The sequence below is a fragment of the Lynx rufus genome, unplaced genomic scaffold, assembly GCF_022079265.1.
Source record: "Lynx rufus isolate CCGP_SWC_20201006 ecotype Redwood Valley unplaced genomic scaffold, mLynRuf1.p SCAF_8, whole genome shotgun sequence".
In the NCBI taxonomy this organism is placed as follows: domain Eukaryota; kingdom Metazoa; phylum Chordata; class Mammalia; order Carnivora; family Felidae; genus Lynx; species Lynx rufus.
The window spans coordinates 63,544,561-63,559,758 of NW_025814896.1; the positions used below are offsets into that span (position 1 = coordinate 63,544,561).

General features: G+C 37.5%; 1 protein-coding gene across 1 annotated transcript in view; it reads right to left on the minus strand.

Annotated features, from left to right (window-relative positions):
• Window positions 1-15,198, minus strand: part of THADA (THADA armadillo repeat containing) — a 332,083-nt gene that overhangs the window by 224,786 nt on the left and 92,099 nt on the right. The window contains exons 25-26 of the mRNA XM_047067532.1: window positions 15,017-15,139; window positions 3,428-3,519 (exon numbers count right to left, since the gene is read on the minus strand). Of these exons, the coding sequence (XP_046923488.1) occupies window positions 3,428-3,519; window positions 15,017-15,139 (215 nt within the window). The remainder of the gene's footprint in view (window positions 1-3,427; window positions 3,520-15,016; window positions 15,140-15,198) is intronic.

A 15,198-nucleotide genomic window follows, 5' to 3' on the forward strand; every position in this document is an offset into this window, starting at 1 on the left:
ATGCAGGCTCTGCTTCTACGTAGGATCAAAGGTTCATCCAGTCAGGCCAAGTCAGTCAGGAGGTAATAAATAGAAAGGAAAGGAGATTTAGAAAATTAAAATGCTGTAAAATTATTTCAAAACAAGTGAAACTTAAGTGTTCTCATTCTTCATAATCCAAGGAACGCATCTAGAACAAGACTAAGGAGCTCTAGAGTCCCATCATTACGAGTGCACTCTACATACTTACAAATGGGGATGCAGAACCTTCTATTCCCTTCTTTACATACGTAAAGGGAACTTCTCGTCCCCACTACAAGGCAGGTACTGTTCTAGGAACTGGGAATATAGCAGGTTATCAAACCACAATTCCAGTAACAATTACATAAAGCCTTAGCTTGGTATTTTACAGAAATAGGAGACCTCCAGGACAGTCCAAATCTCTTATCTTAGAGGAGAAAACCACGGCCCAGAAAGGTTAACTAATTTGTCTCAGTTGGTTATCATGGCTACATGGCAACAAAGGCAGGAATAGAAACCAGATTTCTTATCTCTCCTCTCATAACAAAATTTACTTACTCATTAAGCAACTATTTCTGTGCGCCTGTTATATGCCACACATATGCTAGGTATACAAATGGGTAAGATATTGACTCTGTACTCCAAAATTTCACTATAATTCTAAGACGATGGGCCGAGTACTAGAATAGAAGTGGTAATAGAAAAAAAGCAACTCTGTCTCTAATTGTGTAGGACTTCCAACATTTTAAAAGAAATGAACTGTTAATCATTTGTTTTATCCCCACCACAGCCCTTTGAGTACAGGGCACAGATCTTATTATTCCCGTTACATAGATGGAGAAATTGAAGTACAAAGAGGATAAGGGAGTCTATTAAGGTCATCTCCAGCAGCAGCAAAATGCCTAGAAACCAAGTCTGTTTACCCCAAGATAGACATTTTTTCCCCACTAGATGGGAAAGGCAGATGTTCTTTTTATGACCAGTTCCCTTCTGACCAAGAACACACATTTGCAAGACGGTGTGCAGACCAATCTGTGGCTGTGAAAGTAGATTTAACTGGCCTGTGAGGTCTCATCAGCTGAGTGTAGTTATTCGATGGGTGAGTGACCCACCAACAAGACATCATTATTACTAGCATTCTGAAAGTGCCCATGATGTATACACAGAATAGATGAGAAACGTTCTGCCCTCACAGAATTAATAGTGTAGGGAACAAGCTTATAAACATTTCAACAAAAAGTGATAGACTTAAACAAACTACAACTAGAACCACTACAAATAACAGCTAATCTAAGACACTAAAGGTTTTGCAGAGCAAATCCAGTGGGTGCTTCCAGGAAATATACTCTTCAACAGTTAAACAGAGAACAGAAGCTCTGTATACATAATGATATATACCAATCTTCAGATTATTAAAGTAAAGGCTCTCACCAAGAATGTTCATCACACTTTTAAAAATTATTAATTTCTTAATTCCTTCATTTCACTTTTCAACTTTACTCAAAGCAATTATATGAATATTCCATTTCCATCTTTCTAGGAAAGTTACATATTTTGTAACCTTTCCTATTTAAGAAAAATGAATTTATAATGGTGGCTCCCATCAGCATGCCTTTGGCAAATAGATTAAAGCAGGGTGGTTTCATTGTGTTATTCTTCCAACCTCCTTCAGATGTAACCTAAATGGAATGATGATTTTTCTCCTGTACATAGTAAAATCTGTGTACACATCCATGTATCACTCATTCTATAAAAAGTAAAATGTAAAAAAGCATTTCTTCACTGTCAAATTTAGTTTTAAACATTAATTTCACTTGTTAATTATCTCATATTTTACTTATGCTGTTATTTATTTATCACCGTCTCTTTTTTTTTCATGTTTGTTTATTTTTGAGAGAGAGAGAGAGAAAGAGCGTGCACACATGCACAAGTGGGGAAGGGGCAAACAGAGAGAGTAGGAGACATAGAATCTGAAGCAGTCTCCAGGCTGCGAACTGCCAGCCCAGAGCCCGACATGGGGCTCGAACCCACCAACTGAGATTATGACCTGAGCCTAATCAGACGCTTAACCAACTGAGCTACCCAGGTGCCCCTATTTATCACAATTTTATAACATGACCAAACTGTTTTAAACCTCAACACTTTAGAATTATTACAAAATAAAGAAAGCTAAGGAGAAAGAAATCTTAGTGATTTCAAACTACTGAGAAGAAGAATTTCTTTAGAAACCTACTAAATAGTAAAAATTGTAATCATCCTTTCAAAGGAATAATGTTAGCATTATTTTAAAAATATAACTTGATTAGAAAAAACAAAACTCTCTGGTATTTCCTGAATATACTCTGGGGATTCATACTTATAGCCAGTTGCCTTCTTTTTAAATATTTATTGAATTTCATAGGGCAATAAATAGCAATTTAAATGACAATTCAGAACTATCTGTAGGTTTCATTAGACTTACCAACAGTACATCATAAAATTATTCCATATTTTCTAATTCCTAAAACTCACTTCCATCACAAGAAAATATTTTAACAAATAACAGCTTAAAACCTAAATTAAAAATGTGATAATCAGCCTTTTTAGGGAGGAGAGGAACATGGCCAGGGTTATCTTCAGATCCTTAAGAGAAAGCACTGGGCCTAACTGGATCCTAAATGAAGTTAAGAAAGTAATTATACATGCAGCGACAGTGACATCTAGTGTCCGACCTTGCACGCCGCTAGACTACCATCAAATCCTAAAGGCTAAAGAAAGTTATTCAAAACTTCTCTTCTTTAAAACCAACAAACGGAACTTGTGCATTGTATCTAAAGATACAACCCATTGTCAAAGTGTTTCTATAGGTTTCTTCCCAGACGTTAAAAAAAAAAAATCTTAAGGGTAAAACATCTTAAAAAAAAACTGTAACACTAAAGCCCTAAAAAGTAAAAAGCACTGTTTACTCCATGTGGCCAACATCTACCTGGAACCGCTCCCCTTGGCTGCAGAGTTTAACGCAAAAATAATCTGGGACATGCTCTGATGGGTGTATCACAAACATTTAAACTTCCAGCTACAAAAGTAAAGATACTACACAAGTTAGTACGTGGTTAAAACATCAAGAAAAAACAATTTAGGACATTAAAGGAATACCTGAAGATGCAAAGAAAACAAAAAAATACTTTAGCTGTTGCACTGAGAAACCAGCTCGACATTTCAGCCCATGCTACCTTGCCATATTTTTGTTGCTTTGAAAGGTCCACTTATTAAACAGTAGGTATTTTTGCCCAAGAGGTTAGAATTTGGCAGCTTAGGTTAATTTACTATAGTATTTTAATAGTTTTATGCTCTAGATGAATCCATAAAAGTAAGCAAATTTCCAAAAATTATTTTTGGCCAGGACAATATTTTGTAAAAAGTAAAGTTAGCGTTAGATGAAGCTTACCTATTTTTTTTGGAAAGTTCATCCTTTCCCCTTTTAACTCCAAATATTCTTGTGATCAAGGTACTGAAAAGAAGTGTGGATGAATTTCTCACCTAATGTAAAAATAAACGCACAATAAGGATTAAGAAATATACATGGCATGAAACCAACATTTACAATGTTCAAACTTGATATTCAAAGTCATTACCCAACTGGCTAGTGTGGGGCTAAACAAAATATGGTTTGTGTTCATGAAATAATTTTCAAAAACTACATAGTAACTGACTCCATGACTTCCTCTTACATTAAGCTCCGCAATCCAAACACACGCACATAACACGGCCCTTGCCTATACTTCTAACATTACCACCAATTGTTTTCAATATCTCTTTGTACTTGTATCATCAAATAACACTTTCTTTTAAAAAAATTCATTTTCCCATATCCTTTCTGACAATGATTATCCCCTTAAAGAGCTCAGCTCTTTCCATTCATTTTCTGTAGTCATTTACCTATGGGATATATTCATAAGACCTAACTCAATCCACATTATTAAGATGGCCAAGAAAATATTTAATATCCAAAATGTTGTTTATTAACCCTACAATGTAGTAATCTAATAAATTTTAACCCTAAAATTATCTGAGACAACTGGTTGATAAAAATAAGAGGATGAAACTATCATTAATAAACATAAATCATTTCTCCAAAATGATAATAATAGATATCTCTATTCTAAACCAGTGTGTCAAGATGTTGTTTTGCTGGATTATAAACATGTCTTGGGGCACCTGGGTGGCTCAGTTGGTTAAGAATCCAACTTTGGCTCAGGTCATAAATCTCGCAGTTCCTGAGTTCAAGCCCCACATCGGACTGTCTGCTGTCAGCACAGAGCCTTCTTTGCATCCTCTGTCTCCCTCTCTCTCTCTCCCCTCCTCTGTGTGCACGCGTATGCATGCTCACTCTCTTTCTCTCTCTCAAAAATAAATAAACATTACAAAAAAAATTTGTTAATGTCTGAATGCCACGGCATATTGGGCTTCCTCAATTACCTTGCCAAATCCGAGCAGAGATCTATAAATACGTACTGACTTCCCTACAATATGTAAGGCACTATACCAGCATCATGGAGAATATCTAGAAATAGAAGACACACTTACAGCCAACACAGAGCCTACATTCTAATGAGATAGGTGTCAAAATCATGTGGTATGTTTAAACAGCAACATAAGAAGAAAGGTAATTCAAAGTAACACTTTTAGATTTAGACTAAGACTTAGAAAATAGCCCTCTAAAACCACTACAGTAGGGGTCACAAACTCAAATGTCCACAGGAACCAGTGAGTGACAGGAGCAGCACAGGACTAGGTCTAATGCAGCCACTATTCAGCTTTCACTGAGTAGCATGAGGGAATGTAAGCCCAGTGTTGCCAGATCTGCTTTTTTAAGAGAAGCCAGAAAACCCAGTTTTTATGTGAAATCCATTATTTTGAAATGTTGGCAACAGATTAAAGGGGGGGAAAAAAAAACCACTGAGGAGGCCAAATAAAACACAGTTGTAGGCTAGATTTGACCTATCAGCCATTTGCAACCTCTCCTCTAGAAGCCCAAGACTGACTCAATTCATGCATGGTAACTCTAAAAGTAGACTATAATTCATACCAAAGTGGTATAATTTATACCAATATTGCAATGAAACCCTAAAATTGGATAAATTCACTTATGTTCATTCCACAGTCAACAAACATTCATGAAGACACTACTATGTGCCCTAACCAATATCCCCGAACAACAAATCTATCCTGTTACACTGTCAACGTGGCCTCTGGCCTACTCAGATCTTGATTATCTCTTACCTCATCTATTGACTTAGTGCCCAAAGACTCTTGGGTTTAAGATGACTTGATGAAGTCACATAAAAACCCTGTCTCCTCTCAGGAATCACACAAAAACATAAAAAGAAAAACAGGAGCACAAATTCCATTCTGCCCTGAACAAAACTTTCTAAGAAAAGCTGCTAGATGTAGTGTAAATGCAAGCTAAAACAGGAATTCCTGGAGATGAAAGAGGATGCCTGCCCTTAATCAAAACTTAGACGACTGTTTTACAAAGTGAATGGGTACCCCCAGAAAGAAAACCCCTTTGTGTGATTCCATAGGCTAGAGGCAGGAGACAGTCTTTCTGTAATATTAAGATGGATCTGAGGGTTCCAGTAGTAGTACTCTGATTCATTCATTATCAAGTTCCCTCATTAGCAGCCAATAATCGTCATTGCCTTTTCCAGTAGGTGTAGCAAAATGGTGATTGATATTCTACCATTAATTAGCTATATTTTTCAGAAAAATAAAGTTTTCCTTCATCAGCTCTTTGATTACCCTGTTACTCGGTTACTACAGAATCATTTCCATAAATTTACCAGTTTGCTGGATAATGGGTTCATGCCATGGCAGCCCCCAAAGGTCACCAAATCATGATCTTTTAAGACATTAATAAAATTAATTTTCCTTCTACTCAGATATGATCCACATACCATAAAATTCACCATGTTAAAGGGTACTAACTATTCAGTGGTTTTTACTACATTCGCAACATAGGAAACTACCACCACTACCTAATGCTACAGTATTTTCATCATTGCAAAACGAAACCCTATACACGTTAGTAGTCATCACGCACCCTCCCACACTAGGCAAACACTAATCTACTTTCTGTCTCTATGGATTTACCTATTCTGGACATTTCATATGCACGTGATGATGTAACATGCAGCCTCTTTTGTCTAGCTTAGCTGCTCTTTACTCACGTTGTAACATGTATCAGTATGTAATCCCTTTTCATGGCCAAATAATATGCCATTGTATGGATATACCACATTTTTAAATCTACTCATCATTTGATGAACATTGGGGTTGTTTCCATTTTCTGGCTAGTATGGATAATGATGCTACGAACACTCCTATACAAGTTGTTGCGTGAACGTGTTTTCATTTCTTTTGGGTATATACATAGAAATGGTATAGCTGAGCCATATGGTAGAAAGAGTAGGCAGTTAGAGACGAGCTGGAGGCAAAGGCAGTGATAAAGATGCGACACATTAGAAGCCTGAGGGCACAACACCCTGACTTTGTGGCTTCCAACACCCTAGGGCTTACAGACCAAGAGCCACAGGTGCAGAACATGCACTCTCATCCTCAACCTCTACCCCATGGTAACATATGGCCTCATTATATTTACCTTGCGGTGTTGACCCACCTCCCTGCCCACCCCTGTGGCAGAAGATGGTCTTGACAGTTCTGGCAAGAACCCTGTAGGGAAAAAAACTACCCCTCCCAACAAGTAGGAGTACTTTAGATGACTGGAAACAACCTCAGCTGGAGACAACCCTAGCTATGACCCATAACCTACACAAACATAAAAAGACATTCCTAACCCCAGTACAGTTGCCACCTCTGGGCCTGTCCACTCTCTCACTTCAAGAGTGTAATGTTCTTGATAAACTGCTTTGTGCTTGCCACTTTCCTTCTGGCTATCTTTATTCAAGTGTGGATCCTCACATAAATCTTTTGTGGGGAACCCAAGACCCAAGACCTCCATTCACACAATGCATACTCTCCCATTGGTAACCGTAACTCTACGTTAACCTTTTGAGAACCTGACAAAGTGGTAGTACCATTTTACATTTGCACCGGCACTGTATGAGGGTTCCAATTTCACCAATTCTCCAAATGCTCCCCAATAAATGTTACTGTCCACCTTTTTTATTGTAACTATTCTAAGTGGGTGTGAAATGGTATCTCACTACGATTTTGATTTGCATGTCCCCAGTGATTAATGATGTTAAGCATCTTTTCATGTGCTTATTGTACATTTACATACCTTTTCTGGAGAAATGTATTCAAGTTCTTTGCCCAATTTTTAACCAGGTTGCCTTTTTATCATTGAGTTTTAAGAGTTCTTTATACATTTTATATGCTAACCAAATATCAGATACATGATTTGCAAATATTTTCTCCCATTCAGTCAGTTGTCTTTTCATTTTCTTGGTGGTATCCTTTGAAACACTGGCATTTTAAATTTTGATCAAGTCTAACATTCTTCTTTTGCTGCTTATGCTTTAAGTATCATATCTAAGAAACTGTTACCTAATCCAAGGTCACAAAGTTTGACAGTTAATATTGTCTTCTAAAACTTTCATCATTGGGGCACCTGGATGGTTCAATCGATTGACTCTTGATTTTAGCTCAGGTCATGATCCCAGGGTTGTGGGATCCAGCCCCTCATCCACGAGGGGCTTCTGCTCAGCGTGGAGCCTCTTAAGACTCTCTCTCTCTCTCTCTCTCTCTCTCTCTCTCTCTCTCTCTCCCTCTGTCCCTCCCCTCTCCCCTGCTAATGTGCTCTCTCTCTCTCTCTAAAAATTAATTAATTAATTAATTAATTAAGGAGTTTGATCTATTTTGAAATTTTTTAATATGGTATAAGATAGGATGCAAATTCATTCTTTTACAGGTATATATGCAGCTATCCTGGTACCATTTGCTGAACAGACTATTCTTTCCCCCACTGAAATGTCCTTTTTACTAAATGTTAGGTTTTATTTCTGGACACTTAATTCTATTGTATTGATTTATAAATGTCTTTCCTATGCCAGTACCACATTATCTTGATTACTGTTGCCTTCATTGTAAGTTTCAAAATTTGGGCATGTGAGTCCTCTGTTGTTTGTTTGTTTGTTTTTTTTCAAGATTGTTTTGGCTAGTCTGAATCCCTTGCATTTGCATCTGAATTTTACAATCACTTGGTCAATTTCTGCAAAAAACTCCAATAAGATTTTAACAGAGACTGTATTGTATCTGCAGATCAATTTGGGGAGTATTGCCATCTTAACAATATTAATGAAGTCTTCCAGTCCATGAACATGAAATATATTTCCATTTATTAGGCCTTTATCAATTACTTTCAAAAATGTTTTGTAATTTTCAGTGTACAAGTCTTACACTTCTTTTGTTAAATGTATTCCTAAGTATTTTATTCCCTTTGATGCTATTACAAATGGAATTGTTTTCTTAATTTCATTTTTTTAATTTTATTTATATTTGAGAGAGAGAGAGAGAGAGACAGTGTGTGAGCAGGGGATGCTCAGAGAGACAGGGAGACACAGAATCTGAAGCAGGCTCCAGGCTCTGGGCTGTCAGCACAGAGCCCGATGCAGGGCTCGAATCCATGAACTATGAGATCACGACCTGAGCCAGAGTCAGAGACCTAACTAACCAACTGAGCCATGCAGGTGCCCCTTTAATTTCATTTTGGATTATTCATTGCTAGTCTATAAAACTACAATTGATTTTTGTATGTTACTCTTGTATCCTACAACCTTGATGAATTTGTTTGTTAATGATTAATTAATTAATGGTTGTGTGTGTGTGTGTGTGTTCCTTAGCATTTTCTATATACTGTATATGATTACATCACTGAAAAATAGCGATAGTTTTGCATCTTTCTTTCTAATCTTGCTGATTTTTATTTCTTATTCTTGCCTAACTGTCCTACCTACAACTTCTAGTACAATGTTGAACAGATGTGCCAGAGTTGATACCCTTGTCCTATTCTTGATCTTAGGAGGAAAGCTTTTTTTAGTCTTTCACCATTGAGTATGTTATTAGCTATGGGTTTTCCATTGATACCCATTGTCAGGTTGAGAAAGTTCCCTTCCATTCCTACTTTATTGAGTATTTATAACAAGAAATGGTGTTGGGATTTCCACATCTGCTTAAATGATCATATGGTTTTATCCACTAGCCTATTCATAGGGGGTACTATATTGATTTTCATATGTTGAAAATATATACTCTATATTCTAAATGTGTAGAAGTAATATAGCACAACATTAAAAACAATTACTATAAATATAGAGCAAAATAACTAGCATGGAAGACACTACTTGTTACTTAAGACAGAAGAGCGTCCCTATGTTTCTGTGCTGTAGGTAGTATAATAGTTCCAGGACATCTGTGTAAAGTACTCCTTTTATTTTCTAATATTTCATCCATATTTTCTGGCCTTCTCCACTATAAAGCTAATTAAGGAGGGAAAGTACGTAGAAGTACAATTGAAGGAGAGGTGATGACTGACAAACTGCATTACCAACTCCTAAATCATTGTTAGTAGATACAAATATGCATCATTGATATATCCATGTGGGTAATGAAAAAGGTCATTATCAGCACTAATATATTTTGGAAAAATAATCATAGTAACGACAATGAAAACATGTCCTATTTGGGAAGGATGGATCAAGGAGAATACAAGTAAAAAAAGAGAGTAACAATAGAAAAAAGCAGTAAAGTTAAAAATAGAGAGAACAGAATGGTTGCCAAATAACTTCAGCTATAGTCAATTCTTATCATAAGGAAAATACCAGAAAACCTTCCTGTTTTCTTACCTCCTTCCCCATCAAGCCCTGAACACAGTCTTGATAAAGATTTGATATTCAGCTACAAACTGACAACTGCTATCAGTTTTTCCCTTCTATTCATTAAGTATATATACTTTTTCTTTCCTTTCTAGCATGAAAAGGCTAACCATACAGTCTTGTGTAAAATATAGGAGGGTTAGGCAAAGGAAAAGAAAATTAGGTTTCACAAAGCAGTGTGTGTGTGTGTGTGTGTGTGTGTGTGTGTGAGTGTGAGAGAGAGACAGAGAGAGAGAGGGAAAGAGAGAGAGAGTCTGTGTGTAGAAGTGTGCATGCATGTATATATGTTTATGTGTAGACAATACATTTTTCTTATATATGTATGGCTTTACTTATATAACATAAATGCCCCCTTGACAAATAGTTTTAAAATATAAATGCACAGGGGCGCCTGGGTGGCGCAGTCGGTTAAGCGTCCGACTTCAGCCAGGTCACGATCTCGCGGTCCGTGAGTTCGAGCCCCGCGTCGGGCTCTGGGCTGATGGCTCAGAGCCTGGAGCCTGTTTCCGATTCTGTGTCTCCCTCTCTCTCTGCCCCTCCCCCGTTCATGCTCTGTCTCTCTCTGTCCCAAAAATAAATAAACGTTGAAAAAAAATTAAAAAAATAAATAAATAAAATATAAATGCACAGCCTATTATGTGCAATCACTAAGTGGTACAGTCATTTATACACCATACACCTTCACCCTTAATAGACGGTCACATCCCTGACAATGGGATCTACATACAATATAAAATATTTTGTGTAGTGCACATGGTACCAGTTTATAGTAGAAAGAAATACTCTGTGAAAAAAATGAAATGAGATTTGGTTCTAATTTGCCTTTCATCACTTCTTAGCCATGTGACTTTGAAGAAGACACTTAAAACTTTAGGTCATAAATCCCTCATCTGTAATGCAGGAAAGCTGTACTGAAATTTCTGGGCCTATGATTAAGGGGAGGGCCAGCCAAGTTCTGCAGTTCATGGTGACCTCCTTCCAAAAGAGTGAGACAAAGGAAGAGACAGAACTTCCACCCATCCATATACCACCTATGCAAGACTTTAAAAAAAATTTTTTTTAATGTTTATTTATTTTTGAGAGACAGGGAGACAGAGAGACCAGAGCGTGAGAGGGGGAGGGGTAGAGAGAGGGAGACACAGAATCCCAAGCAGGCTCCAGGCTCTGAGCTGTCAGCACAGAGCCCAACACGGGGCATAAACCCACTGACCATGAGATCATGACCTGAGCCGAAGTCAGACGCTTAACCAACTGAGCCACCCAGGCGCCCCTGCATGATCTTTTTTTTTTTTTTAAGTACTTTCCTGTGAGTAAAGCTCCATGCCAAGGCATGCCGTGTAATGTAGAGTATGGCTAGGTTTAAGCACCACACAGTCTTCAGCCTGGCACCCTTGGGGCAAACTCACAACTATCAGAGAGCCTGGACATGCTGGTGCCAACAGAGGCACAAAGTACACATGGCTGTGCTACTGGGAAGACCCGAAAGACTCCTTTTCCCCCTCTGAAACCCACTGCATATTGTGGGCCAGAGCTGGCCTGAGGTAAGCAACTAAAGACATACCAGATAGAAATATAAACTCAGTGTGGGTCTTAGTAGGATGCCAAAATGGCATACTCGGTAGAGTTTCTAGGAAAGCTGGGAAGACGAGTTACCTGCCCTGCAATGACGATGTGACGATGCAGGGAAAGAAGATCAGGTTTTCCAGTCACTGAACTAAAAAAAAAAAGGGAATGCTCAGAAATACCTCAGTGTGTGTGTGTGTGTGTGTGTGTGTGTGTGTGTGTGTGTGTAACTATAAATTACTCTCACCTATATTTTTAACTAGCTTCATCTCCAAAATACATGTCAAAGATCATCACATGTCACCATTTTTACTAATATTTTTCCATTCTGAGCCATCATCATGACTTGGCAAAACTATTACAACAGCTTCCTGATTAGTCTTCCTCCTTCTCTCTTGCCACTTTACAATTGAGTCTCCATTTTTAACTGCATCAATCGGATGCCATCACTCCCCTACTGTGAAACTCTCTCATGATGGATTTTTCAACAGCAGTAGGAGCCACAATTTGAAACCCCAGGTCTGTCCCAATTATACCCATAGAGGCTGTAGAACATCCGGACATTTCCAGACTCAGATGAGACGCTGTATCACAGGGCATGGGAACTGCCTTCTCTTGCAGCTGCCCAAAGGTTGTGCCAACATGTGCCCCAACGGTTAATCTTTGGCCAGTAAGAGAGAGGAGATGGAACTGTTCCAAGAGGTGGTAGTTTCACATGGCCCGGTTAGAAGATGTATCACATGACCAGACGACTAGCTTGGTTTTCCTGCAAGGTCAAGGCCTGCTTAGTAATAATGTCTTTCCTCTTTCCTTGTCTCACCTTCCCTTTTTCCTTCATTCCTGCTGCTTTGGATTTGTGCCACTCAATAAAACCTTAGCACCTAGGCTATAGTTCCAGCTCTGTTTCCTAAGTAACAGGGCCAAAAACCTATAAGGTAGGTAAAATGAACCTCCTCTGTATTCCTCTAATACCAAAAACTTTCCCCTATAATAGCCCAGATTCTGGAGTCAGACAGATAATAGTTGTGTGTTCTTACACAAAGTTATTTTGCCTTCCTGAGCCTTGTTTTCCTTTTCTGTAAATGACTGTAATAACAGAATCTACTTTGCAAGGCTGTTCTGAGCATTAACTGAGATTATCAAGGTAAATGATGCCAGGCACACAGAAAATCCTCAATAAAACAGACATCATTATGATCATGTCTTATTTATCCTTGTATTTCTAGTGTTTAACATATCATCTGCAACACAGTAGATGTGCTTAATGCTAATCTGTTTACAATACCTTTCCCCTGTATTTTAAAAATGCACAAGGGATGGCAAATATCAAAAAATTTGTATGGTCTCAATACACAGGATTGAGGAATCTGTAAACAAAAAATAAAATTATACATGAATGCTTGTTGGAAAACATTCCTTACTGCAAAATTAAAATTAAGTTAATTTTACTTGTGTTTTCCTCTGCAACATGGAAAAACAGTTAGGTCCAAAGTACAAATGTAGTCACATTTAGGCACAAGATATATTCTTGAAAAGACGTGCACAAATTAGGTTTCAGTAAATTAAACCACATTTCACATGCATTCAGGAAAAACCACTCTGCAAATGACTTCAACAGAGAATGCTGTGGTAGGTTGTTTTAAACTGTTATACATTTCAATTGCCCTAAAATGAAGCCCTCTTCATGTTCATTGATTATGTTGATTTATAATTTTGGCATATCTTAGATTAAGTTTTTATAAGAAAAAAAGGCTAACAATCAATATATTAAAGTCACAGTACTGATCATTAGAGCTATGATGTTTATTTTCTCAAGTACAGCAAACTGAATAGAACCAAAAAGATCCCTTCATCACCAGTGTTAATAAGGAAGATTCCCCCCCCCCATAAAACTACACATGAGCACTTATATATGTGAATGCAGTCTTTTGTGGATATATGTGTGTATCTGAGTACTACACACATTTGAAACCCACGTTAAAAAAAGGCAGAAAATACATCAGAATGCTAATAATGATTATCATCTGTATCGTGGTTAAACAGGTGACTTTTACTTTTCTTTTTATGCTTTTCTTTATTTTCAAATTTTCTGCAGTATATGTGTTACTCTTTCAAAAGGGCTCAAAAAAGATTTTTTTAAAAATAAGGCACTCATTTTTGATACTTTCAGTTTTGCTAAAATGTTGGAAAAGTCACCAGGTTTCACTCTCTGAAAGCATTTCTTTGTTCATCTTGAATTTACGACTTGTTGAAAACAATATTGATATTGCTGGCAATCAGTTTTATGATCTCTAGTTTTCCGGATGGTAAAACCGCATTCCTACCTCTATGACTCTACTGAAGGTACACAGGTATTGCTCTGCTTCCTGTAAATGCAAAAGGTAAACACTGTGTCCTCAGGAGTAGTTAGGCAATGCTCCTAGACAGGATTTCAGACATGTATCTCTCTTACAGGAAGATGCACAATTTTCCAGGCAGAAGTTGGCAACCTTGAGGATTCCTCTTTACCTTGGAAGTCTGTGCCTTTGGCTACACTACAAAATACTGACTCTCAATTAGAGCAGCATTATTCATGATAGCCAAAAAAACCCCTAAATGTTTATAAACAGATGAATGGATAAACAAAACATCCTATATACATACAACAGAGTACCATTCAGCCTTAAAAAGGAACGAAATAATAACACAGGCTACAACATGGATAAACCTTGAAAACACTACACTAAATGAAATAATCCAGATACAAAAGGACAAAAATTCTGTAATTTCACTTATATAAGGTACCTACAACAGGCAAATTCATAGAGCCTGGAAAGTAGAACAGAGGTTCCCTGGGGCAGGGAGTACCTCACCAAGGAAGTGAGGAGTGACTGTTTAACAGATACAGAGCTTCTGTTTAGGGTGATGAAAAAGTTCTGAGAATGGATAGTGGTGATGACTGCACAACACTGCAAATGTACCTCGTGTCACTGAACTGTATATTTTATTTTTATTTATTTACTTTTTAATGTTTATTTATTTTTGAGAGAGAGAGAGACAGAATGTGAGAGGAGGAAGGGCAGAGAGAGAGGGAGACACAGAATCCGAAACAGGTTCCAGGCTCTTAGGTGTCAGCACAGAGCCCAACATGGGGTTCAAACTCACGAACCATGAGATCATGACCTGAGCCAGTCAGGTGCTCAACCGACTGAGCCACCCAGGCACCCCTGAACTGTATATTTTAAAATGGCTAACATGATAAATTTTGAAAAAGAAATAAGTGACAGTTTAAACAAAAATAATAACAATGTAGTGTGGGTTTATAACATACATAAACTGTAATAAAAGCACAAAGATTGGGAGGAGAGAAAAGGAAATATGTATCATTAGGTTCTTACACTTCAACTGAAGTGATACGATATCACTTGAGGGTGGACAGTGATGCTAAAGATACATGCTAAAACCCCTAAGGCAATCACTTAAATAAGAAAACAAATAATTATGGCTAAAAAGCCAACAAAGAAGATAAATAGTAGCTTATTGAAACCTACTCGGAAGTATAATTAAGTCAATGAAAAAAAAATGGCAAAAGCACTTACTGCCCAGACTGGTGATGTAAAGCCTAGAATTGCAGCCTTAGTTCCATCAGCCACATATGGAATAATATTTTCTCCCAGACGTGTATCTCTGAACAAGGCTCTAAGGATATTTAAAGCATGAACCTAGAATAAAAAGCTAAAAATTAGATGTGGTTGAAGACCCTGGTAATTCTAAATCTGTA